This window comes from Eptesicus fuscus, chromosome 5 (genome assembly GCF_027574615.1).
Source record: "Eptesicus fuscus isolate TK198812 chromosome 5, DD_ASM_mEF_20220401, whole genome shotgun sequence".
Taxonomy (NCBI): Eukaryota; Metazoa; Chordata; class Mammalia; order Chiroptera; family Vespertilionidae; genus Eptesicus; species Eptesicus fuscus.
Window position 1 is genome coordinate 9,634,953 of NC_072477.1, and position 25,145 is coordinate 9,660,097.

General features: G+C 57.2%; 1 protein-coding gene across 1 annotated transcript in view; it reads left to right on the forward strand.

The window, feature by feature from the left end:
* Nucleotides 1-25,145, forward strand: part of CCDC88C (coiled-coil domain containing 88C) — a 112,089-nt gene that overhangs the window by 30,053 nt on the left and 56,891 nt on the right. Inside the window, exons 4-5 of the mRNA XM_054715455.1 lie at nt 13,485-13,554; nt 25,004-25,062. Coding sequence (XP_054571430.1) covers nt 13,485-13,554; nt 25,004-25,062 — 129 coding nt within the window. The remainder of the gene's footprint in view (nt 1-13,484; nt 13,555-25,003; nt 25,063-25,145) is intronic.

The window sequence follows — 25,145 nt, forward strand, 5'->3', positions numbered from 1 at the left end:
GACGAAGGCTGGGTCCTGCACAGAATGGCCTGGGTCTCTGAGTTTCTGCTCTTGACCCTGCACTTGACCCTGTGGAGGTGTCCTCCTTGGTGTAACCCTCTGCCTGCAATGTCATCCTTGCCCCTTCAGCCTCTCCCTCCGGCAAGAGTTGGCCTGAATGGGAGGCCTTGGTGGGGGAGCGCTGGGTTTGAGAGTCGGGTTGACTGGAGGTCAGGACCCCTGTGATGCTGGGCGGTGTCTGTTCCCTGTGACGGGCACTAACACAGGGAGCTGGGAAGGATCCAGGCTCTTGGTGAACTCCAGCACTGACTAGTGCCGTTGCTAGAAAGCATTCTGGCTTGAACGCCTAAAGTTCACCATCCACGCGTCCTACGGCCCAGCCAGTTTCAGGCCTCGGCGTACAGAGACACGCCTGCGCACAGACCCGGGAGACTTTGTGCAAGAATGTTCACAGCATTTCTGGCCACAGCCGCGAAGCCGGGAAACAGCCAGATGCCCCTCAGTGGAGACTGGGTGAATACACCGAGCCGTGGCCACACAATGGAATATCATACAGCTGTCCAAACGCATTAGGTACAGCAGCGTGCAGCGATGCGGATGGTTTTAGCAATGGCATAAATAGGAGGCAGACAGAGCAGGGGCTCTCAGAGGTTACACACAGCACTATTCCTTTCCTTACAAAGTTAAGAGCAACTAAAATAAATGTACTTTTTAGAAATATTTACCGATCCAGTAAAATTGTAACAAAGAGAGTGAGGGAGTGTGTGCTTTTTTTAAAACCATTTTTAGAGAATTTGTTGGTGTAACATCCTATATAATAATCCTATATAATTAAAGGGTAATATGCAAATCAACCGAACAGTGGAACGACCAGTCGCTATGACATGCACTGACCACCAGGGGGAGGGCTGCTTAGCCACAAGCTGGCTGACGCTGGCACGCCAGCGGCCCGCCTCCGTGGCAGCGCTAAGGATGTCCAACCGCTGTCAGTTAGACATCCCCCCCCCCGAGGTCTCCCGGACCGCTAAAGGGCGCAGGCCAGGCTGAGGGGACACCCCCCTCCCCGAGTGCATGTTGCATGAATGTCGTGCACCGGGCCTCTGTGATTCAGGTGGATGGTGTCTTGGATGGGAGGAGAAAGGGTTGGGACTGGGGCCCCATCTAGTTAGACAGAGGTTATTGTCAAAGTCCTGGCCTTGGCTGTGGGTGCTGGGTTTGCAGGTGGTTATTACACTGTGAGAAGGAACTACATGAAAATGAGCCCTGTGTGACCACAGATGAGTGTCAGGAGCCAAGGTTTATGATTAATAATTAACCCAGTTCTGTGCACGCTAGGCCCAACGCTCCTCCCCACCCCAAGTCAGTTTTAGCTGGGGCTGCGGTGGCCCAGGGTTCACTGGGGGCGGGGGGTGGTATACTCCTCCGTAGCTGCCCTGCCCCCTGCTCCCCTCTCTGCCCGCCGCCTGCCCGTCCAGCTCAGGTCCCCCTCCGCAGTGCCTGCTGGCTGGAGGCCCCGTGGCCACCCGGGGCTGTGCGCGTCCTTAACCACTTGCTTCCTATCTGTGCACACAATCGGTGCCTTGTTACAGAGGCCGCTCCCACTAATCATCTCCACGTGTGTGTCTTTCTAACGAGATGGTGGTTTCCCCGAGGCCAGAGGGCGTGTTTTATCCCTCTCATGTGGCCGATTACTCCCCAGCTCCTGTTCACCCCTTCTTCCTTAATAGGAGAACCCCGGCCTCCCCCACCCCAGCTAGACTCCACCCAGGTGGGTCGAGGGGGACGTAAGGGGCTGTGTTGAGGGCTGCTTCTGGGAAGCCTTCTGAAAAGGAGGTGGCAGCGTGCCTTCCTCCCCCTTCCTCCTCCTCACTGCCCGGAATGCGGCGCGATGCCCAGGTCCCTGACACCCTCGGGTGGGGCGCTCATGGTCTGCCTGTCTTCTCATATCTTGAATCTTGCGTAAGTCACGATTGTTAGGTCTTCGTTACTCTCAGATCGCTGTAATTCTCTGGGATGTATCGCATCACCAGCGCTGACCCCCGTGGTCCTAGCACTGAGTACCAATGATTGCACCACCAGTCCTTGGACGGACAAGGTCAGCAGGGTCTTCCATCGGCACCTGGACTCCAGGGAGCTGGCATTGGGTCCTGTGCTCCACTCACCCACAGGTGACCCGGGCAAGTCACTTCACCCCACCGAACTCCACTAATTCCGGGAGCTAGGGACCGTGCCTGGGGCACCCCAGAGCTCAGCAGCCTGGGTCGTCCGCTGTTGAGGGCTGTGTGCCCCGGCGCTCATTTCTGGAGGTGTAGTTTTCACAAGGGCGTGTGTCTGTGTCTTCACGCCAGCTCAGGCAGACATCACTCATGGAGCGCGGCGCTCTGCCTCTGAGCGCAGATCCAGCTTCCGAGTCCTTCTCAGAACGGCGCTCCACGTAGCCAGCACCAGCCACCTAGGCCTGGCACACAGGCTGGAACCCTCCGTAACCTCTGGCATCTCAGTGAGAGCTCCTGCCTCCCAGGGCTTCAGAGCGGGGCATCTGACCACGGGAGCTGTGTAAGCACCGGGACTGTTGGAAACGGCCGCCAGCCTCATGCTCGGGAGGAGGACCGCACAGCCTGTCCCAGCTGCAGCACCTTCCCATTCCCATCGCCTCTGCCTGGAATTCCCTTATCCCACCTCTCTCCCGGCTCACACCTGTTCTCCACGGTTTGTCCGACTGTCACTATTCATCGGCAGGCCCTCTTTGATCGCCTGTCTTAGCTTCCTTTTCCACCACTCGCGATCGTCCTGCCCTGCTCTCTTTTTCTTCTGAGTACCCAGTCCTTCCTGGCACGTGCATACGACATATTTATAGGCTTCTGCATATCCCCGCATCGACCACAGCATCCCCAGTGGTCAGAAACGTTTCTTGACCAAGTGGGTTTGTGCTGGCTAACGCGGGTGCACCCGGAGTACCGCCGGCCAGTTAGGGTTAAGTGGGGTGATACACACAGTATCGAGCCCAGCCTCTGGCTTATTAAACACTGCGATGAATTATCATTCAAAAGCAAGCGTCCTTTGTCCTCTGGAAGGGGGAAGGTGTATGTCCGAGGTCCTCAGGCCCCTGTCTCACCAGACTACTTCCTCCCTGCGGTCGGTCGGCTCAGTGTAGCCAGCAGTTGGTGAGCAACTGCCGTGAGCAGCACCCGCAGAGGCCGGGGGGCAGGGAGGGTTCAGGGGTGAGCACGCCACAGCACCTGTGGGGTACAGCGTGCCGGGGTTTGGGAGGGCAGACGGAGAAGTGGTCATTTCCAGCCAAGGGTCGTGGGTAGTGAAGGTATTGGAGGGGAGTTGCAGGGTGGAGAGCATGGCGTTAGGTGTGAGGGGGGTCAGGCCACCCACAAGCCCCTGCCCCCACCCCCCAATGTGGGCAGCTGCCTTGAAGGCGATACCATCTGTTGAGATTTCACTTCCTGCTGTGAGGTTAGTCATTATAAACTTGTCGTTTCTTAATCACCCTCCTCTCCCCCCCCTCCCCCCCCAGTTTTTTAACTGTGTCCTGAGTCGCCCTCCCCCGGTTTCCTGCTATAGAATAAACTCTGGTGGTAGAAGAGCCCTCCCCAGTCTCTTTGCTCTCTAGAGGAAGCCTGGTCATTTGCTGCAAACCCCCAAGATGAGAAAGGACCAGTTCGCAGGATTTCATTCTGCAGCTTTCGCGCCCGGGGGTAGGGGTGGGGGGGAGCCCCAGGGGTGGGGAGGCCCAGAGGGGCGGTAGCAGTCTGACCTCGCGCACTCGCCCACCGTGGAGCATTCGCAGTCCCCTCGGTGCTCACATAGGACTTGAGTGACTGCGCTTCCGCTTTTAGTATTTCCTGAGTGCGGATTGTGTGGCTCTGCCCGCGGTTGGCATCGCTCATCAACCAGGCACACCTTCCCCGGAGCCAGGACCGGCCCGTAGAGTTCCCAGCACCGCACCTGCCAGCCCTGCCCAGTCCAGGCTTTTCCCCTGAGACCAGAGGGGAAAGACAGGGCGTGAGAGTGAGGGAGGGCGGTCGGGTGCTCCTGTCCAGTCCTTCCTCCTGCCTCGTCCTAGCGACCGAGAAGGAAAGGGTTTGGGGTGAGCCCAGGGTGGGAGGATTTCTGTGTTCCTGGAGAACCCAGGGTGCACCCTCACGCCTTCCTTGATGGGTGTCACTTTTTTGGACCCCGTAGGCCTCCTGCGTTGGTGCACCGCTGAGCTGTTCTGAGCTGGGACCCTGGCGGCAGGAGGCAGGCGTGTGTGTGCTCTCCGGGCGTCGTCTGGAACAGCCCCACTAGGGCCACATGCCCTGGGGAGACGGCTTTGGAGGCCTGGCTGACTCAGGAGCCTTGGTGCATTTCGTCCTGTGACGATCACACTGTGGGTGATGGGGGTGGAGGCTGGCTTCCCTGCCTGCCTTTCCCTGCCCTCACAGGTCCCGGCAGGCTGCCACCCAAAGCTGGAGGCTCCCTGGCACACTCTGCCACTCCGACATGCCCCCCGGGGGGGGGGGAGGGAGCTGGTTACAGCACTGTGAGGCAGCGGGTATGCGTTCTGAGGGGGGAGGGGGGCTGCCTGTAGGCCTGGGATGAGTGGAGGGGTGGACAGAGGGGGCCACAGTGGCTCTTTCCATGCCGTGTTACCCCCAGCCCAGCTACCTGCTGACACGGAAAGGCCACGCCTGCCCCATGGAGCTCCGTGGCCATGCCCAGGGCAGAAGGTACCTGGGGAGGCAGCCTGGAGCCACACACCTGACGAGGGTGCAGGGGAGCGGTGTGGGTCCCATGGACCAGGTGGCGGTGGTGGGCCCTGCCTGCTGTGAGCCCTGCACTGTAGGTCCACCTGTAGGTCCATCTTGGCCCCGTGTGCCCTCCCCCCTGCACCTCTGGCTGGTGGGTGGTGCCGGCTGTTCAGCCCTGCCCCTTCCCTTGCCTGCCCATCAACAACACTGTTGGCTTTTCCAAGAAGCTCAAAGAAAAGGGCTTTACAGCTGCCAGTTCAAAGTGTTAGATTCCTCATGACCATAAAACAGGGTTCCTCACATCAATCCCAGCCACAGAGGATGCTGTTTGAGTGGGCAGGAGGGGACAGGACGCCCCAGAGCCATCACACACACCCCCTCCCCCCCCCTCCCCGCTCCCCGCACTGAAGTGTGAGGACAGGTCCACGCCTCTCCCCATCCCTGGCCTCCTGGTCTGATCCTCTCAGTCCTTCCTCACCCTCCCCCAAAGCCCCCACCGGAGGGTGGCCCTGGCCGTAGGAGGCCCTCAGTGGCCACTGTGAATGGAAGTGAGTCCCAGGAGAGCTGGGTGTCTAGACCTGATCTAGACGGGAGGCTGTGCCCTCATGATTTCCTTCTCCGGGCCCCAGTCTCCCTGCTCTGTAGAGAATCCGTAAGGCTCTTCTGGTCTTAAATGCCGATTCTTACGCCCCCTGCTGTCGGCTACATCTGTATGCAAGGGTGTGCGTCCATCTGTAGGGCCATCTCGGCCCCGTGTGCCCTCCCCCTGCACCTGGGGCCGTGAGGGCATCTGCTGAAGCTCATTCCTAGCGCCCAGCTTTGGCTGCCGGTTGGCAGGCTCAGCTGTACTGTGTACGATGGCTCCTGAAGCACCATGTATGGGCAGGAGTTCTCAGAGGAGATGACAGCAGCGCCCGCCCCTGCTTCCGGGGCTGCCCCACACCTTCCGTGGTGCAGGCGCTCAGAACACGCACTTGCAGCATCAGATGAGTCGGCTGCACCCACAGAGCAACCCCAGGCATCACACCAGCCCTCGAGGGAGGGTGGCAGGCGCTCATGGGGACACTGAGGTGTCCCCCAGTCCCGTCGTGTTGGGTTTCCCCCGGGTTCTTCCAGGACGCGTGGGCACTCACCTGTTTTCAGAGTTGGCTGCTCTGTGTCAGTAAAGATCTGCTGTGCTCCTCTGTGCCAGCCTTAATGTCCATGTTTCCAGCCTCCCCCTTCTTAAAGAGCCCATCCTTAGAGATAGTCTTAGTCCCTTTACACATGAGGGGGTGGCTCAGAGTGGGATGGCGACTGGCCCGAGGTCACACAGCAAGCAGCTTTGCCCTCCCGTGGTGGTATGTGGTGACTGGCGTCGTGGTATGTTGTGGCTGGCGTGGTGGTGTGTGGTGGCTGGCGTTAGAGTTTCCAGGTGCTCCTTCCCACAGATCTCCTCCTCCTCCATCACCTCAAAGGAAATACTTGTTTTCCTTTCTTCGGACAAAGAATGGGTTGGGTTTGTTTCTGTGAACACAGCCCTGAGGACCTGCAGTGAGAGAAGTGGTCCCTGGAGGGGGTTTTCTGATGATGCAGTAACTGCTGACGGCCTGAGTTGGTGGCCTTAGATCGCTGGGTCCTCGGATGCTGTGTGGCCTAGTTAGGGAGTCAGTGCTCCTGGGCTTGGCGAGGCTCGAGCAGGTTCCAGGCCCTGGGGACCCCAGATTAATTGAGACACGGTGGACCAGATGGCTCCGGCCTCTCGGCAGCTCTCCGCGACAGCCTCTTAACACGAAAGCACTTCATTACCCGCTCGTTTCGCGGGGATGCGCGTCAGCCTTGTCCCGTGGGCCCGGCTCCGAACAGACGGCCGAGGATAAATCACCAGGCTCACATCCCCTCTCGGCAGCTAAATTAGAAAATTGTGCTCTTAGCGGAATTTGCTGTGGCGCTTGGTTTGGGGGTCAAGTCTCCGTTGTACTCAGATGGGGTGACACGGTGGGAGGCGTGATTGGTGGGCGGGGGCAGCAGGCTGTAACTCACGAGTCACTGGAAGCTGGGAGGCAGATTGGCCGTAGGAAGTGCCTGGGTTTGGCCATCCAGAGGCCGGTGTGGTACGGGGACAGCTCGCCAGCCTAGCGTGTCCGACCCTGGCCTTGCGCTGGGTCCTGCCATCAAACCCCGTCACCAGCGTTGTGCTGCGGTTCCCTCAGATGGGAAATCCTAGCCGCCGTCTCCTGACCTCCTCACGCGTGTCGGCTGAGCGTAGAGATGGGACCGTCTCTGTGGTCGGGAGTGTGTACCAAGGCCGGGCGGTCGGGCAGTTTCTGTTTGGGCCGAGGAGTTGTGGCAGGGCGCTCAGGAGCCCTCCTGGCCAGATCCGGTGGGGGGTGTGGAGTGTATCACCTGTGGAGGGGTGCTGGGTGATGCATGGGCATACGCCCCAGGATGCGCGCAGGGGCCCTGACTTCCCGGGTCTCTGTGTGGGTGTCTCAGACTTTCAGCAGCCCAGGGGCTTCTCCCCTCAGCGAGGGAGGGACCCTGTGCGCGGGGTCATCGTGTCATCGCTGTGAGGTGAGAGGGCCCGGGAACGGGGCTGGGACCCCGGGGGGGACCGTTCCTGTCTGAGTCACGTCTGCAGTTCAGGAGTGGAAATTAACCTCCTTTGAATCCTGGGCTCAGTTGGAAGCATGGTGTATTCCAACCAGCATCACACACCCTCTCTGGGGTGTTTTTAACTTGCGCTAACGTCTCCGGGCTGTGGCATCTTCAGGCTTCTGCCCCGTGGCCGATGTGCCAGGCTGCGAGGCATCGCCGTCCGGGTCGGGGGCAGAGCAGCTGGTTTTCATGACTTGATTCCCTCGGTAGTGTGTGTGTGTGAGAGAGGACATCTCTTCCAAAAAAAAACACATTTATTTTTCAAAAACTTAATGTAAACTTTGAGGAATATTTTCTGATCAGTCTAATTTCATCAACTCACTATTAGCAGCTCTTTGCTGCCTCTGAGTGGGAAGTTACCTGACACGGCAGAATGTAAAAGTGCCGTGAGGTGGGCAGATAGAGGAAAGGAGATCATGTGATGAAGGGCTTCAGGGTGGCTGCGTGGAGGAGGTGGCTCATGCACGCCCCAGCTCTCGCCTTGACCTGTCGGACTCCTCGGCTGCCGCCTCTCCGGGAAGCCCCGGACTTCCTGGGCAGAGTTGGGTCGCGCTCCTTGCTGTGCCGCTCTGACACCTGTTCTGTGCTGGGATCGCGTGCCGGCGGCCTTCCCGGCGAGGCTGAGCGCTCTCAGCTCACGGATGCTGTGCGGGTGCGGGGAGGGGTGCGAGGGGCACACTCCAACCTGAGGCCATCGTGTTTCTGACTCTCAGTTGTGACTCTGAGAACGTGGCTGGGCGCCTTGTGTGTCCGTGGCCGTGTGGAAGGCCCGTGGTGTTGTCCGGACCATCCTGATCTCCTTGGCAACCGCGAGCATCACCTTCCATCTGGCCGCCTCTGCCGGTGTTTGTCTTCACTTTCCTGGGAGTTTCCCTCTGTTTACTCTGCACTCGCAGCTCCTATTCACACCCCCACGGAGGGTCATTCCCTGGGCCTGAACTCTGGCCTTGAGCAGCATTTATTTTTCCTTCCCAGCAAAATGTCAAGAGATAAAATTCCATTTCATTTAGGGGGAGAAAAAGTTTCTCCCCGTTTCTCGATGAAATCATTGTTCTTAACCCAACAATCCCGGTGTTTGGAATGGAAACGAGATAACCTTTGCCGGGCACACACACACGGAAGTGTTCACACCCTGCAGCTTTAACAGGACCTGGCGTTTCTTCCACCTTCTTCTGAGCAGGCGCAGGGGTCAGCATGGGCCCTGGCAGGACTTGAAAGCCTTTTCAGCCAGGCCCCTGCATTGCCTTAGGTGGCGGGTGGGGCCGGGACCCCCGAGCCTCTGTCTCAAGCGGCTGGTGCTCTGGGAACCCTTCCTCCCAGCCTCCTGGCATAGCCCCGCGTGCAGGGCCCAGGGGAGCAGGCACCTGGCATCATGGGCACAGGGAAGCCGTGGACCTGGGTGCCCGTCTCGTTTGCTGTGGGTGACAGAGAGGTCCCCTCCTCCACGGCCCCTCGGTTGTTGTCAGGTGTGCGTTTTGCGTGTAACCAGGTGCCTGTGGCGTCGGCTCCTCGCCCTCCCTCCCGCACTGTCCTCCTGTCCCTAGCAGAGCTCGATCGCCTACAAAGCCTGGAATGGGGCGCCCCGCCGTGTCCTGCACTCTCCCCACCGAGTACCTGTCACGAGACCATTCTAGTGGGAAGGGGGTGTCTTCCTGCCACTCACCTTCCTGGTTCTGTTCTTTGACCTTCTCTCCCCGGGTGACTCCTGAGAGCCAGTGCCCCAGGCCTGGAGACTGCCCCCCCCCCCCCCCCCCCCCCCGCCCCGCACTCCCCATTCACCCTCGGTTGCCTCCAAGGCTCCAGGTCAGGGAGCTGGGAATCTGATGGTGGCCGGCTGGCTGGGCTTGCTGACACCTCTGCCCACACAGATGCAGCCCTGGGACCCGCCAGCTGGGGTGACAGACGCTTCCTGGGGAGTGTCCCAGCCTGTCCCATCCCTCCCTGACACGCGGAGGGCCTTGTTTTTATCCTGACAGCCCCAGGGGAGCCACTGGAACGGATAAGGTCCTAGATTTAGATTTGCAGCCTGGGTGGTGTACATTACAGACACTTTCCAGCCCCCTGCTGCTGAGAATCCAGACACACCCACCCTCCTCGGGTCCATTTTTGTGACTTTTCCTTTGATTCGCGTAAAGCAGATCCTGGCGGGATAAATGCCGTTAGTCGGGTTCCGTTCACGAACAGGAGAACCTGGGGTCCCCGAGCATCTTGGATTAGGATCCGAGAGCAAACCTGGTGAAAGTCCACCCTGGCTCGCAGACGTTAGCTCCCCGCACCCTCTGTGGGGAGGGGGCCTCTCCAGGAAGGCCGAACTTCAAGCCCGACTCTCCTCTCCTGCCTGAGCCAGGCCACAAGGACCGGGTGACAAGACGGAGGCTGCATGGAGGCTTGTGTGCACCCTCGTCCCTGCCTGGGGATGTGACAGTGCCTTCGTGAAGGCCTAGGTGGCACGAGGAGGTGCCCGCTTTGGGGAGTGTTCAAGCACACCTCTGGGCTTGCGCGCTCCCGCCTCGCTCAGCCCCACCCATGCCAGCCGGTTTGTGACCAGGTGCCCGCTGAGCAGGCCAGAGTCAGCTGCCGCCTCCACAGTGGCTTTCTGTTCCCAGGGCCAGGCGGGAGGGCCCACTCGTCAGCAACCTCCTCACGTCCCCGCTAGATGGAGGGCCTGGCCGGTTGCCCTGGAGCCCTGCCACCCCAGGGGGACCCGTTGGCTAGGCTTTCCTCAGGGACTGATGGCCACCAGGTCCCCTCGGCATGGGTGTTGGGGTGCATGACACCACCAGCCACATGTGGCTGTCGGGATCTCCCGATGCGGCTGGTGTGGCCGAGGCCTTGGTAATTTAAATTTAAGAAGCGGTGCTCGATTCAGTTCACGGGACACTCTTCAGTGTGTTTGGAAGGACTTGGGTATGCGAAGCCACTTCCCAGATCAGATGTCTCCCGGGAAAACGGAGTGTCCGAGTTGAGATGTGCCGTGAGTATAAACTACACGCTGGGTTTCAGAGACTCGGTGTGAAGCAAGAATGTGAAATATTCACGACTTCCTGCCGATTGTGTGGTGAAGTGGTAATGCTTGGGGCATGTTGGCTTAATTAAAGTATATTATTAGAGTATTTTCACCCGTTTCTTTCTACTTTTTGAGGGGAGCAACTGGATCGTTTGAAATTACTGTCTCGCATCATATTTCCACTGCCCTCGACACTCACGCCCCTGAGCCTGCTCTTGCTGGAAATGTGCGTGGTGGTCCCTTAGGGGATCAGTTAATTGCTCTGGAGTGGTTTGGGCCACAGGATTAGACCTGAAGAGACCCATGCGGTTTTGAAAGGAACAAATTTTTTAAAAACACACAAAACATAGTTTGCTCATAAAACATAACTTCTTTTTTTTTTTTTTACACTTTACTTTCAGTTTTATTTTAGGTATTGTAAACATTACTTATTAACTGTACATGTGACACATGTTTCTTGGGCAAAATTAGCAAGTACTGATGAGACGGTGTTAGACACACCTGGGCTGTCTAGCAGTGCTTCCGGCCGGCTTTTGCTTAGGTCCGTGGTCGGCAAACCGCGGCTCGCGAGCCACATGCGGCTCTTTGGCCCCTTGAGTGTGGCTCTTCCACAAAAGACCACGGCCTGGGCGAGTCTGTTTTGAAGAAGTGGCGTTAGAAGAAGTTTAAGTTTAAAAAATGTGGCTCTCAAAAGAAATGTCAATCGTTGTCCTGTTGATATCTGGCTCTGCTGACTAATGAGTTTGCCGACCGCTGGCTTAGGTCATTGTATCGCAGAGAGGCCGCTGTGCGCTATTGCAGCGACCTGCCGGGCGCGCACCCACCTGTGCCTCCGTTAGAAACCTGTGCCCTGCGAGCGCCCTGAGCACGGGTGGGGCTGCTGCGCCACGCACGTGGACGGCGGCAGAGGGAAACCAGCCGAGACCAGGGGGGACTGAAGACGGCGGGGCGGCGGTAACGAGTGGGTCTTCCGGAAGTTGGGCTGAGCGCCGAGCTGTGGGTGAAGGCGGGGCAGAGCCTCCCGGACTCGGGGCTCACCTGGTGGGAGTCCTCCCTCGTGGTGGCTGAGCCGCTGGGAAGGGGATTCTGCAGGTTCAGAGTGGACTTGGAATCCTTTTGTGAGCCATGCGCTGGAGAGACAGTTTTCTCACGTTGAATTTTCCCAAGGCCTGAAGGAGGGCTGAGGCTGCTACACAGCTCAGACTCCTGTCCAGCACAGGTATTCACCCACTGACGTGTTTAAGAAAACAGCAGCCATCTCTGATGTGCCATGTGACCCCAGGTAGTAAAGAAAAACTTTCTCCAACGCCAAGTGGAGAGGGGCCCGGTGTGTTGGGAGTGGGGTACACCTCATGTTTTAGCATCCCTTCCCCCCCAGTTTCTGGCGTGAAAAGGAGCCACAGAAAGATGATAAGAAGGGAGGATAAAGTCAGTGCATTTGCTGTTTGACGGCGCTGGCATCTCCCGGCCTGCGTGCCCAGGCCACCGTTCTAGCCTGATGATTCAGAGCGAGACTTCTGGGGTGTCCTGCTGGGCCGATTGTGTAATCGTCCCCCCTTTCTTTATCGGCGCTAGCTGGCAAGGTACTGAAGGCAGAGCTTCAGCAAGTTACACAATAGAGTGAGTCCTGAAAAAAGTTGGAAACATTTTAAAAAGGCATGAGAAGAGCTTTTGTTGGTGAAGAGTTTCTATAGCGACCACTTTTTTTTTTTTTTGGCAATTTTATTATTTATTTACTTATTTACTTATTTATTTTATTGTTTAAAGTATTACAACTAGTAGTACACATGTCTCCTTTTTCCCCCATTGACCTGCACCCGGCCTCCTCTACCCTCCGGCGACCACTTTTTTAAGGCCAAGACCACTTAGGAAACCTACCCCCTTACTTGCCTTCTGTAAAATTAGGTTTCTCTCTCCTGATTTGTAAGCAGCAAGGCCCATCTGGACAGGGAAGACGACCTGCCCTGGAGGCGCTCTGGGGACGCAGTGGTGGCCAGGGTGCAAGCGGCACACTCCTAGGCGGGCTCATCAGAGGCACCCGGCACGGGCATGACTGATGGCCGGTGCCGGGCCGGCTTTCAAAGACCCTCGGTGTGAGGGCCAGAAGGCAGCTCGTTTCCCGCGCCACCTCTCTGACGGCGCCGATTAGCTGTGATTTATCCCTCTCCCTGGGAAGCCGCTGCTGTCAGCCGGAGGCTCCGCATTTACCACGTGTGCCGGAGACCTGGCGCACGCAGCATCCTGAGCCATCAGTTACAGACCCCGCAGCAGCTCTTTAATGTTCGCTCTGTGTTTTTAATTGCACGAGCAAACCATGCCATAAAAATAAAGCCGTCTTTTTCTTTTTAATATATTTTATTGATTTCTTTACAGAGAGGAAGGGAGAGGGATAAGAGAGTTAGAAACATCAATGAGAGAGAAACATCAATCAGCTGCCTCCTGCACACCCCCTCCTGGGGATGTGCCCACAATCAAGGTACGTGCCCTTGACCGGAATCAAATCTGGGACCCTTCAGTCCGCAGGCCGACGCTCTAGCCACTGAGCCAAACGGGTTAGGGCAGTGGTCGGCAAACTCATTAGTCAACAGAGCCAAATATCAACAGTACAACGATTGAAATTTCTTTTGAGAGCCAAATTTTTTAAACTTAAACTTCTTCTAACGCCACTTCTTCAACACAGACTCGCCCAGGCCGTGGTATTTTGTGGAAGAGCCACACTCAAGGGGCCAAAGAGCCGCATGTGGCTCGGGAGCTGCAGTTTGCCGACCACTGGGTTGGGGCAATAAAGCCGTCTTTTAAAAAGACTCCCACCCCTGATCCTGCTGTCCTGGCATGTACCGTATCTTCTCCCCCCGGTCTCTGTACGTGTGCAGACATAATGTTCATGTAGTTACGATCAGGGCAGAAGTACAGCTAGCGCTGATGTCTCAGGTTTGTTTATACCCTAACTGTTCCTTCCGGTTCCATCGTAGCATGTTCACAGTTACCTTGTAGTGGCTCCACACGCACCCAGTCACTTGATAAGCTCTCGTCGGGGTCATCATTCTTTGTTTTTGTTTCCTGTTCTTAATGGTGTCTTTTCCTCTTTGTTCCTGCAGGAGGTTCTGCAGCAGCTGATCGTCATGAACTTGCCCAATGTTTTGATGATTGGCAAAGACCCGCTGTCTGGTGAGTGAAAGCCGCCCCCCGGGTGCTTGGCCCGTGCCAGTGGCTCTGGGCAGCTGTTGGGCAGAGAGCTCTGGCTGCCGGCTCGGAGCCAGCATGGTGAAAACACGTGACCAATTCGGTGACATTTTGAAGGGTGGGTTTATTACCCCGAGGCATGAAGCCAAGAGCACATTTCTTCCTTAAGAACGAATCCTTGCAACCCCTCACGTACGAGTGCAGAGGCAGGCAAGGCCACTGCTTCCGTGGGCTCAGGGGCCGGGGTTGTATGGTGGCCTGGTGGGGCGGGGGGGGGGGAAGGGGACGGGATCTCTCCTCGGTAAATGTGGAATCCATGACACCGTAGTGGGGCGGGTACCTTTTGGGAAGAAAGTAAGAATCTGTTGAGGGCCCTGGCTGGTTTGGCTCGGTAGATGGAGCGTCCGCCTGCGGACTGAAAGGTCCCAGGTTCGATTCCGGTCAGGGGCTCATGCCCAGGTTGTGGGCTCCATCCCCAGTAGGGGGCCTCCAGGAGGCAGCTGATCAATTATTCTCTCTCATCATTGATGTTTCTATCTTTCTCTCTCCCTCTCCCTTCCTCTCTGAAATCAATAAAATATTTTTTTAAAAAAAGACTGTTGAGGGAACTCACATCTCTCCCTCAGGGATCCTGTGATGCTCTTTGAGTCCGTGGTAGGTCTCACCACTGCACCTGAGGCCCGAGAGGGCAAGGGTTCCAAGTCCCAGCCTCGGACACTGGCCGTGACCTTGAAAGACCGAATGAAATGGCTCCTGGACATCTTCCAGAAAGCCGGAGCTTAATGCGCACTTGTCAGGTAGCTCCCGCACCATGGCTCCCGGCCATCAGCTCACAGGCCCCAGGGACAGACGTCTCGCCGTCAGGGGCTTCCTGTGTTCCCGGGGAGACCTCGCTGGGGTTCCGGGGCCTCCGGGGGTAGGCCAGGGCGTGCAGGAAGGTCCGCCACGTGAGAGGCTTTACAGAAGGGAAACTAGCTGCCCTCTGTGGCCAGCTCCTCCTCCTGCTCTCACCGAGGCTGGCCATCCTTGCTCCTGACAGTGTGACAGCAGCTAGAGTTGCCGTGAGAGGGGAGGGCGAGGGCGCCGAGTGGCCAGCCAAGGACGCTGCTCGGGGGAGCCGCTCTTGGTTAGTGTCCGAGCCGGAGACCAGCAGCAGCCGCTTCGGGGGCACCGGGCCAGGTGTGGCTGAGCAGTATTCCTGTGGCCGGGGGAAGGGTTCCTCCTGAGCCCGCTGGCTGGTGTGTCTGCCTTTTGTCTGCATGTGCGAAAAGGAAGAGGTTTTGTTGACCTCCGGTTAGTCCTCTGCTCGGCTGGCCCAGGAGCCTCACACCCTGGCACGTTGGCTTTGCTCCCGGCCGCGCACACCCTTCCCCTCCTCCCCCTCCGCCGTTGGGCCATTTGTTTCCTGGCTTTATTTCGTGGTTCCCCCAGATGCAGCCCGTCCCAGCCGCTGAACCGGGGCCTCTCGTGGTTTCTGTAGTAACTTCATGAAAGTCGGGGTCTGCTTTGCTGAGCAGAACTGTTGGCTCTCCTGATGAGGTGGGAGCTGGTATTAAGGGGAGAGGAGGTGGGTGGTTCAGGCTCAGTTCTGCTCTGGAGGTCGCAGCGTAAAATGACTGGAGGAAGGCTGAGGAGCGGGGCATTCTCGAGCCCTTGGTGAGCCCAGCACGTGGTGGACATGGTACATGTACCACAAAGTGGGAATGAAAGGTGCTTGTGGGATGGGAGGTGCCATCCCCATTACCGATGAGGAAACAGGCTCTCGGAGTGTGAGTGACGAGCCCCGGTCCCTCGGTCTGTAAGCAGAGGTGCTGACTGAAATCTGCTCCATTCAATCGGTATCCCGCGCAGACATGCACGTGTGAGGTTGAGCTCTAGGCGACCGCCTACAAAAATAGCCGTGGGTATGGTTCGACCTAATATTAAGTAAACATGTCCTCCTCCCCCGCCAGCCTCCCTGCCGCCTCGTCACACTGCAGAGCTTGGCTACCTTCCTGTCGACGCCTCCTCTTCCCCGTCCCTGCCCGTGCCCCCACTTCCTGTGCCCTCCGGGGACCCCTGATCCACCAGGCACCTCCACACACCACCCCTGGCTCCAGCCCTCCCGCGGCGGACTCGGTCCGGCCCCTTCGTGACCCACGCGGGCTGTGGAGAACACAGGTCCCCTCCTGGGGGCTGGCGCTGAACGGAAACATCTGCAGAGATGTGGATGCTGATTTGAAAAAAAAACCCCCACACAAACCCAGCTTTATGAAGGTGTAATTTGCATACCATAAAATTTACCCACTTGAAATGTACGATTTAGTGACCTTTTCCATAGATGTACAGAGTCATGCAACCTTCACCATGATCCAGTTTCAGAACATTATGGGGAACCTGACTTAAAATTGTGACAGGTGAACAGAGTGCCTCCTGGTATCCAGCATCGCGTAGAATTGACAGACGTCACCCAACGAGGCTGTGGCCCTGGCCCCTGCTCTGAAGAAGTGGGAGATGAGCCGGGGAAGTGAAGGAGGAGAATGCCGCCCAGGCAGCAGGCTGGGGCGGTGGGGGGGGTGGGGGGGGGGAGGCCTGCCTTACCGTGATGTCAGGACCAGAGGGAGCTGAGCTGGACAGGTTAGGAGAGAAGTCCTGGGGGAGGGCCTCCCATCGCCAAGGAGGTTGGCAGGTCCCCCAGCGAGAAGACGCAAACCCGAGTGCCAGAGCAGAGGGACGCGTTTACGGGGCAGGGTTTTCTGTTTTACGTTTTAAAAATAGACGCGCGAAGCATTTGGGGCTTCCTTGTAAACAGAGCTCAAAGTCGGTGTCTTCCTGCGGGTTCCCTGGGAGGCGGGGCTTTCTCACTGACGCTGTCGCACGCGTTTCTTCGGGAGCGTGCCGGAGCTCCTTCCTGCTGGTGTTGACAGTGTGCTGTCATTTGTAACATTCCGCCGTTTTTGGTTATGTCTTGTTTTTGGCAAAGGCACCACAGTGGAGTCAGGTGCCAGGGGCAGGGCAGACCCCCGCAGAGCTCCTAGCCCACCCCTCCCCCGACACACAGTGACACTGAAAGCCTGAGGCGCCAAGCCTTCGTCCCCCTTCCCCCGATCTAACAAAGCGAGATGGCGCAGCTCCTGTGACTTATAAGGTTTTCGGTGTGTCTCACGCACCTCCCTCGCCCATCGGACCAAAGGGATGTCCTCTTTACTTCTGCCCTGGGATTTCAGGGCAGCCCGGTGAGTGTGAAAAACCCTTCATACTCTTTAAATCAGCGGCCGCCAACCTCGCGGGCCTCACGGACCACCAGGGTCCACGGACCCCCGGCTGGCGACCGCCGCTTTAAACTGCGTGTAAGGTCTCTGCTCAGTGTCTGCCCCTCCTGGCCCCAAATCCTCATGCGCCTTCCCTGTTTTGAACCTCGGGTCGGCTCTCTGGATTTCCTCTCTGACGGTGCGTGGTCCAGCGCTCTCAATGGGATGTCCGTCCCCGGGGAAGCGTCTGTCCGGCACCTCATTAACTGTAGACCCCACTTCTTGGAGCCCGGCTGGGGGCCCGGCAGGACCCTGCTCTGAACCCCTCCGTCACTGGCGTACGACGGCGCTTAGCAGGAAAGCCGTCTCCTTGGCAGCCGGTCCGTGTCCAGGCTCCCCTCCCTGGCCCTCCTTTGTTTCGTTTCTTGCCCGTTTCTCTTACCCGCCCGTCCGCCCGTTCCTTCAGGCAGGTGCCTTGGCTCTGCTTGCACAGCATCGGAGCCCTCTTCTCGTCCTGTCCCGCCACCACCCTGCACCCTGGCTCCAGCCCCCGCCGCCTCCGGCCTGGCTGTGCCCCGGAGGAGCCTTCTCACCGTCCGCCCCGGCGGTCTGTGCTCCCCACAGCAGCCAGAGCGGGGCAGTCCTCTTAGAACCGTGGTCGGCGAACTGCGGCTCGCGAGCCACATGCAGCTCTTTGGTCCCTTGAGTGTGGCTCTTCCACAAAATACCATGGCCTGGGCGAGTCTATTTTGAAGAAGTGGCGTTAGAAGAAGTTTAAGTTTAAAAAATTTGGCTCTCCAAAGAAATTTCAATCGTTGTACTGTTGATATTTGGCTCTGTTGACTAATGAGTTTGCCGATCACTGTCTTAGAAAATTACTCAGATGATCTCACTCTCCTGCCCCCACCCTCTCGGCACTGGGCCCTGTGCACTGGCTGTTCCCTCTGCCTGGCATGCTTTTCCGTCAGGTGCCCACAAGAACAGCTCCCTCAGGTGTCTGCTCAAGTGACACCTTCTCACTGCACCCACTGACCTCCCTGTTCACAGCTACCGCCTCTCCCTCAGGAGCCCAGTCCTCTTACCCTGCTCTGCCTTCCTTTTTCATAACGTTTATCCCCCCTCTGTGTCATGTACTTACTTTCTTCATGTCTAGTACATGGCTTGTTTTTCCTCCTCTAGCATGTAATCTCCTGTGAGGACGTGAATCTCTGGGGTTTCGTTGCTGTTGCCAATATCTTCTAAGTGTCGAGGTCAGTGTCTGGCACGTGGTAAGTGCTCAGTGAATGAGCATAATTGCTGGAGACCCCCCCTGCTCTCCCCACCTCCCTACGCCCTCGAGCTGGGGTTCCTTACAGCGTCAGCCCCGTGCTCTCGCAGATACAGAGGCCAGGCGTCGGTGGTCGGGGCCACGTGAGTTGATCTGTGTGCTCAACGCCGTGTGTGCGGCTCCCCACGGCTGGAGAAAACTGCCCCCCCCCCCCCCCCCCCCGCCGCACCACCTCGCCAGCCGTGCACCCGCCAAACAGATGTACGTGGCTTATCGGAGCGCATGCTACAAGACGTCGTGCTGGAAGAGAGCGTTGCCGTTCTGCTTTTCTTCCAAGGTCTGTGTGCAAGCGCAGGCGTGGTGTTCGGACTTGGAAATTGCTGATCCCACCTTCAGCCGCTTAGAACGGGAGGGAGGGCGTCACAAGGTGCAGACCCAGCCCAGAGAGGGAGGGCACTCGTGGAGGCACACAGCATGGTGGTCCCGTAGGAAGAGATGTACTTCTCATTCGATGTTTCTGTATGGGGACGTCAGCCCCTGGTCCCAACGCCAGGCAAGACTCCCGGGCCGTGGAGGGGCTGCCCCGCATCCACACCCTGCAGGGTCCTGTCTGTGAACGCCACTGGACCTTGGAGAATGGCCTGGGGTCCCACCAGTTGCTCTTTGGTGGTCTGGCCCTCAGTTCTTCCTTTTCTCCCTCTTATGGTGGTTACACAAGGGCCTTCAGGGCACAGAGCAGGCACCTCGAGGAGTCGGAGCCTTCTGAGTCCCAGAGGCGGCGAATGGCCTTCCTTCACAGCTCCGTGCCGGCCGCTGCTCTGTCTGCGGAAACCACAGGCCAATTCCTGACCCCCCAATAGACCAGAGGCCTTTCTGCCTCTCCTCCTCCGAGCAGGCTGCCCGGCCAGCAGCTCAAAGGAGCTCAGCCTCCAGCTTCTGTTGTCTTAATGCCCACCTGGCTGGTCCCCGGGGCCCAGAGGTGAATTGGCTGTCTCTGCTCCAGAGCCCCGAGCCTGTGTCGGGGCAGGGAGGGGAGAAAGCACCCAGAACCAGGTCTGTTCCAGGGTGAGAGTGGGGTGAGCACAGAGTGCAAAGCAGGTCATGCGTTCTGCCTGGGCAGGGCAGCAAGACTTCCTGGAGGAGGGGCTGTGTGACAAGGCGTGGCAGAGCAGAGAGCAGAGGGAGGGGTCCAGGTGGGCAGAGCTCAGAGGAGGGGAGCTGTGCTGGGAGTCAGTCCCATGGGGAGCCGCAGGCTCAGGGCACAGGGAGGGAGGCAGTCTCCGGTCCCGGCGGAGCTTAGGTTTCAGAGGCTGGAGGGAAACGGAACTCCTGACACTGCTCGGAATTTAATATTTAACCCTCTCAGTGTTTACTTGCTCTCCTGTCAAGAGTGTCCTTGAAGTGCTTTCCGGGTCCCATGGAAACCTTCCCTCACGGCCCACACGGCACAGCTCTGCTCTCTGGTGACTAGCTGGGAACCAAGAGCCCCGAGTGCCCAGTGGTTTGCTCCCCAGCCCTGTGGCAACCGAGGAAGGCGGCTCAGAATCGGATTGGTTAGGAACAGCCTTTTTGCCACTGAGAGAGTTCTTTTAAAAAGCCATAAGGGCCGTCTTCCTTGCCCTGCCGTGGGCCTGGGGTTCTGCCCTCCCCACTGCCCTGCTGGCCCCGGGACCTGCTGGGTCCAGGGTCTCCCGTGGGGGCTAACGAGCATTTTGTCCTTCTTCCCAGCCTTTTTTCACTTCTCCCTAACTCTCTCATCTCAACTCTCTCATATATATATATTTTTATTTTTGCATTTGCAAAAACCTAAGTTCCTTTGAATGAGGAAGAAAAAGTAAGCGAGACGAATCCTCGGGCATTCGATCCTATTACTGTTTCCTGTCTCGTCCTGGAGGGAGCAGGTTCAGAAAAGCCCCGGAACGCTATTTCCAGTGCCGATCTCAGTGTGTAACTTAGCTCCTGCGCTGCTGTTCAGTCCGCCCAGAACGCGGGGCTGCTGGCGCGGGAGCCGAGAGCCGGCGCTCGGCTCTTCGAGGAACGTGAAAAGCTTGCTTAACCCCAAGGCCAGGCGAGCGTGGCAACTCGGCCAAACGCCGGCCTTGTGAACGGCCCCCGGGACCTGCCTGGATACCAGACGTTGTTTAGTCAACTTCTCAGCGGGGCCGTGCACAGAGCAAATGCTCCCTGGCCGCGGCCGCCTCGCCATGGCTTCCGGCAGGCCTGACCTCTGTGGCCGTCCGAGGAGGGACCAGATGTTGTTTGTCAAAGGTCTCTGTGCTCCCGGCAGTGTTTGGGCTCTGAGTTTCCTGCGTGGGGGGTTGGGAGGGACCCTTTCTCGGATCGTCCGCCACCACCTCCCTACAGCCGGCGCAGCCCCTGGGTCACGGTCTGCGCTCTTGTGGTTGAGTCTCCTTTGCTGACCTTCAGCCGTCGGGTGCTAGGACGCGGATTCGCTCTCAGCCTCTGCGGCGGGGCAGGCCGGTGGGTAGGGAGTCATTCTCGGTGGTGACGCTGTCTGAGGGCGGAGGTGGCTGTTTCAGATGGTTCTGCGGGATGCGGGAGAGCAGCCTCCTGTGCTCCGGCAGAGGCTGGGCGGGGGGGCCGACGTTGATGTGGGTGATGGACAGACGCTGGGATAAGGGGGCCGCCGGCCTGGGTGCACTCAGGGGGCCCAGGCACCGTTGCCCACGTGACCGGGTGCCGGCCAAGTCTGAGTTTGATAAACGTTTGTTGAATGACTAATTAAACAAATGGGAAGGGAGTGCATGCTTATGTTAATGCCCGTTGGGGGCCACACGTGTGACGTTCTTGGTAGAAGAAATCTAGGTGCGTGTTTCCCAGGGGTCGCTGTCCAGGCTGTGCGGTGGTGTGTGCAGGTGCCTGCCTCGTACCCCATGGACCAGGGTGGGCACGAAGGGTCCCCATGTGCCCACCCACGAGGAATTGACTATCCGCACTGTTCTCAGCAGTGCCATGGATCTAACTCAGGGTGGCCCCGGCTGGCGAAATCATAGACAGCTGTTCTCCTCGTGAGCAGGGCCCCCAGGAGGGCCCCCAGAGCTGTGCCCGTGGGCTGAGGCCTGGGATATCGTTACTCAGGAGACATACGGGGCCATGGTCATGGTCAGTGCCACGCTCTCTTCAAATCAGCAAGGCAGCCCCATAATTGTCCTTATGAGGGGGCGAGTTTTCACATGCGAGACCAGGGAAGGCGTGGTGAGTGGTTGACTAGCACATGAGTCCGAGGAAAGCAGAGTTAGAATTAGTAAGAAGATACATATATGTACTAACTTCTCACTTAACGTCGCCGATAGGTTCTGTGACTTTAAGTGAAACCACGTAGACTGAAACCAGTTTTACTCTAGGAGGTGAATTGACATAATCCAGAATTAAGATCCTACAGCATCTCATCATCGTTACAATGAGGTGACGTTGACTGAAATGACATTTGAGGTCATATGTGCCATCCCAGCAAGAAAGGAAACAACCGTTCCCTGTGCCCTCCCCCTGGGACTCGATGCTGACGGTTCACGTCCGTCCGTCCGTCCGTCTGTCAGCAGACGCCGGTGAGCGGCTGCGCCGTGGCCCTGGGATTGGAAGCGGGCCGAGCTGGAGCCCTGCCCTGGAAGGAATGTCAATGAGGGACGACAGATTCAGGACGAAGGGGGTAGTAGAGAATTGGGGAAAGCAGGTGGGGACAGAGCTGGGACCCCATCTCAGTGTGTAACCCGGCCTGTTTGAGCCCCGACCTTGCTTGTAAAAGGAGATTTTGCTCACTGGGGAGTAAACAGTAGCATGTTGTATTTAAGTGCAGCGTGGTCTGTGGGAGAGAAGGACACGGAGGAGGGCAGGCGTAACCACCGGACTGGGTTAGCACTTCCCCTCAGCCTCCCTGTGGCTTGCAGATCCTGGGCCTCTGGCTGTGGAGAGCTGAGCGAGCCAGAGGGAGGCGTGCCTCTGCCTGCTTCTCTCTGACCCCTGCCTGCGGCTAGCTCACCGGGCCCGCCGACCCCGGCACCGACCCCGGCACGGCAGTGTGTGCAGTTTGGGGCAGGAGGCGCTCCCTCTTGGGAAGGGCTGTTTACTTCCTTTACCGAATCCCCACCTTCGTACCTAAGTGATCATTTACAGACAAGATTTATTTTCCGCACCCGGAGACCAGGAAGTGGGAACATGCAAATGGCTGCCTCTGAGAGAATCAAATGGGGCCTCGGGGTCACGTACCTGGCCCAGAAGACAGGTTTGGTTCCACGGGATGGGCGGTGGCCGAGAGGGCTGTGTTCAGAAGGACCCAGAGGCCTCACGCCAGGCTCAGTAAGAAAGCGTTGTGATTGGCCATGTCTGCCCCGGACGAGGTGAGGAAGTCAGGGAATTGCCCAGCCCTGATCTGACCCAGCCTGCACATTTGAGAGGTTGGTGTGGCTTCATTGTCCACCCTTACAGCACAGCACGCGTGCTAGCAGGTCGTGCCCCTTCTGCTTTGGGAGCTGATCGCTGCAGCCGTCTGTAGCCTTCTGTGTAGCTGAGATCAGCCTAAGTGAATTCCATTTCTGCTAAGAAGGACGGGGGAGTTTCTCTGTGTCAACACTCCAGGAAGCAGGTAGTAGAGGAAGTGAGGTTTTTCTTAGATTCAACCAGTAGCTCAGGCAGTCGTGGGATCCCCCCCCCCCCCCACACACCGAGTTGTGAGGTTGTGGGTAGACGATGTGGAGGGTGCCTGATGTTTCCTAACCTTCCCCCACCCACGGTGACTCATTCAGCACCGAAATCCACGTTGCTTCATGCCCTGCCTCTCCCCCCCCACCCCCACCCCCATTTCTCACTCTAAAAACCAACTCTAGTAAGCTTAACCACAGAGCATTTATAATTCAACCAACACCATGTTCTCTTACCTCTGGGCCTTTGCATGGGCTGTTCCTGTGCCTGGGACGCTCTCGCTCACCTACCTCCTGACCTCTCCTCTCCACGCTGGGTCTCAGCTCAGGGCCATTTCCGTGAAGAAGCCTCGCCCGACTCTCACTGCAGACTCGTGTCCTCCTCCCAGGTTCCCCTGACATTTTCCAGATTTTGTTCATTGTGGATTTCTTGGTCTGAGCGCAGAGGACTGTGTTGATTACGGCAGAGCTCCCGGCAGCCAGAACACATGGGTGCCTGGGAAGGGAGCTGTCTGTAGGTTTGTTACTGCTTCACTGTGTCACGGAGCCAATCGCACTGGCAGGGACCCAGTAGAGAGTCGTCTGTATGTTTTGAAACTGTTCAAAACCCACAATCTGGTAGATTGATGAAAATAGCAGTTCTTACTCCTGAAATCCTGTGAGAAATTGGGCATCAGCCTCCCTTGAGAAATGAGGGAACTTCTGCTGCTCTCTCTCTGTCTCTCTTTTTTTTATAAGTGTCATTGGAATCCGGGTAGGGATGAAAATCACAGGATGCACTTGTGATCGGCACGTTTGTATTCACTCAGCCTCGTGAGAGCAAGCACAGCACTGCTCCACCGGAGTGAAGATTTTTCTAAAATTAATTCTCAGCCTATAAAACCTGTTTCCTTCCTCTGTCACAAAACTCAGCAAACAGGAACTCCGTGTTTTTCTAATGGTGCGCTGGATCAGATTTAGTTCTGCCTTGATGCCTGATGGGTGCGAATGAATGAATGAATGAATGAGTGAGTGAATGGCTCATGGTTGTCACTGTGTCTAACTGCAGGGAGCAGAACCCTTTGCTCTTTCACTGAGCAGCCTCAGACTAATTTTTAGCTCACTTGTGTGCGTGTGTGCGTGCGTGTGTGCATGCAGGGTTTCTGATCTCCTCGTTTATGCTTTTGCTCTCAGCAGTGGGCCTATCCAATGCTTGTTCCCACGTTCAGTGCTGTCTTCCTCTGCTGTGGCTGGGGACATGGATCCTCAGAGCAGTTTAAGTTACTCTAGAGAATGGTACACTTAGATCCTCTGCTGTGAACAGAGTTCATAAAGATTTCCCGCCAAAACCAGTTTGGCTCAGTGGATAGAGCGTCGGCCTGCGGACTCAAGAGTCCCAGGTTCGATTCCGGTCAAGGGCATGTACCTTGGTTGCGGGCACATCCCCAGTAGGGGGTGTGCAAGAGGCAGCTGATCGGTGTTTCTCTCTCATCGATGTTTCTAACTCTCTATCCCTCTCTCTTCCTCTCTGTAAAAAGTCAATAAAATATATTTAAAAAAAAAAAAAAGATTTCCTGTATGAACTCTGCCTTCTGTCTCAGCTCTTCTCTATTAAAAAAAAACACACAACAACAGCCACTAAGGTGTTGTTTAGCATCATGTAGATTAAAGCACTGAGAAACGGAGCCTCTGGGAGGGGATTGGTGGAGTGAGTGTGTGGCCTTTGTACACAGTATAAGTATGAGACCATCACAAGTGACATGTGCATGTTGTCTGGGGTTTTCTTTGGACTACTTCAGCCGAACTTCGATACTGAATTACGGGGAGGGGAGGGGGTGGAATAGATGTGGAGAATGTTGATAACGTGAAGCTGGGGGATGAATCCGGGAGCTCGTCGATCGTCGATCTGAAATGTTGCACGATGAAAAGGTAGCGTTGTATGCAGCCTCATCTTAGAGCCGACGCAGTATTTCCTGCGGAGACGCCTCTCTGCCATTGGGCTTTGCTTCCCACACACACTAAAAAGAGATGCTGATGTTGAAGTTCGTGGAGCATCATGGGAAGATACTTAGGACATACTTGAGTGGGAAAGGACCACAAATAGTTATGTACAGAGTTCCCATTTGGCTTCAATAACGTAGAAGCCCACACGTAGAAAACAGATGGCGTGTGTACACCCAGGTCGAAATCACTGGGTAGAGAAATGGTGTTTGTTTTTCGCTTTCCTACAGCACACTGCTGTATCTCTGGTGCGATACTGTGGACGGAGGAGTCTCATTAAATATGTTGCTCTTTTGATTTAGGGAAGAGTATGGAGGAAATCAAGAAGGTGCTGTTGCTGGTGCTGGGCTGTGCCGTCCAGGTATGGCGTGGGCAAGGGTGGAGGGGGCCTGGCCTTAGCCCTCCTGTGCGTGGGTTTGTGGGGATAGACTCCCCCTTAGTGAG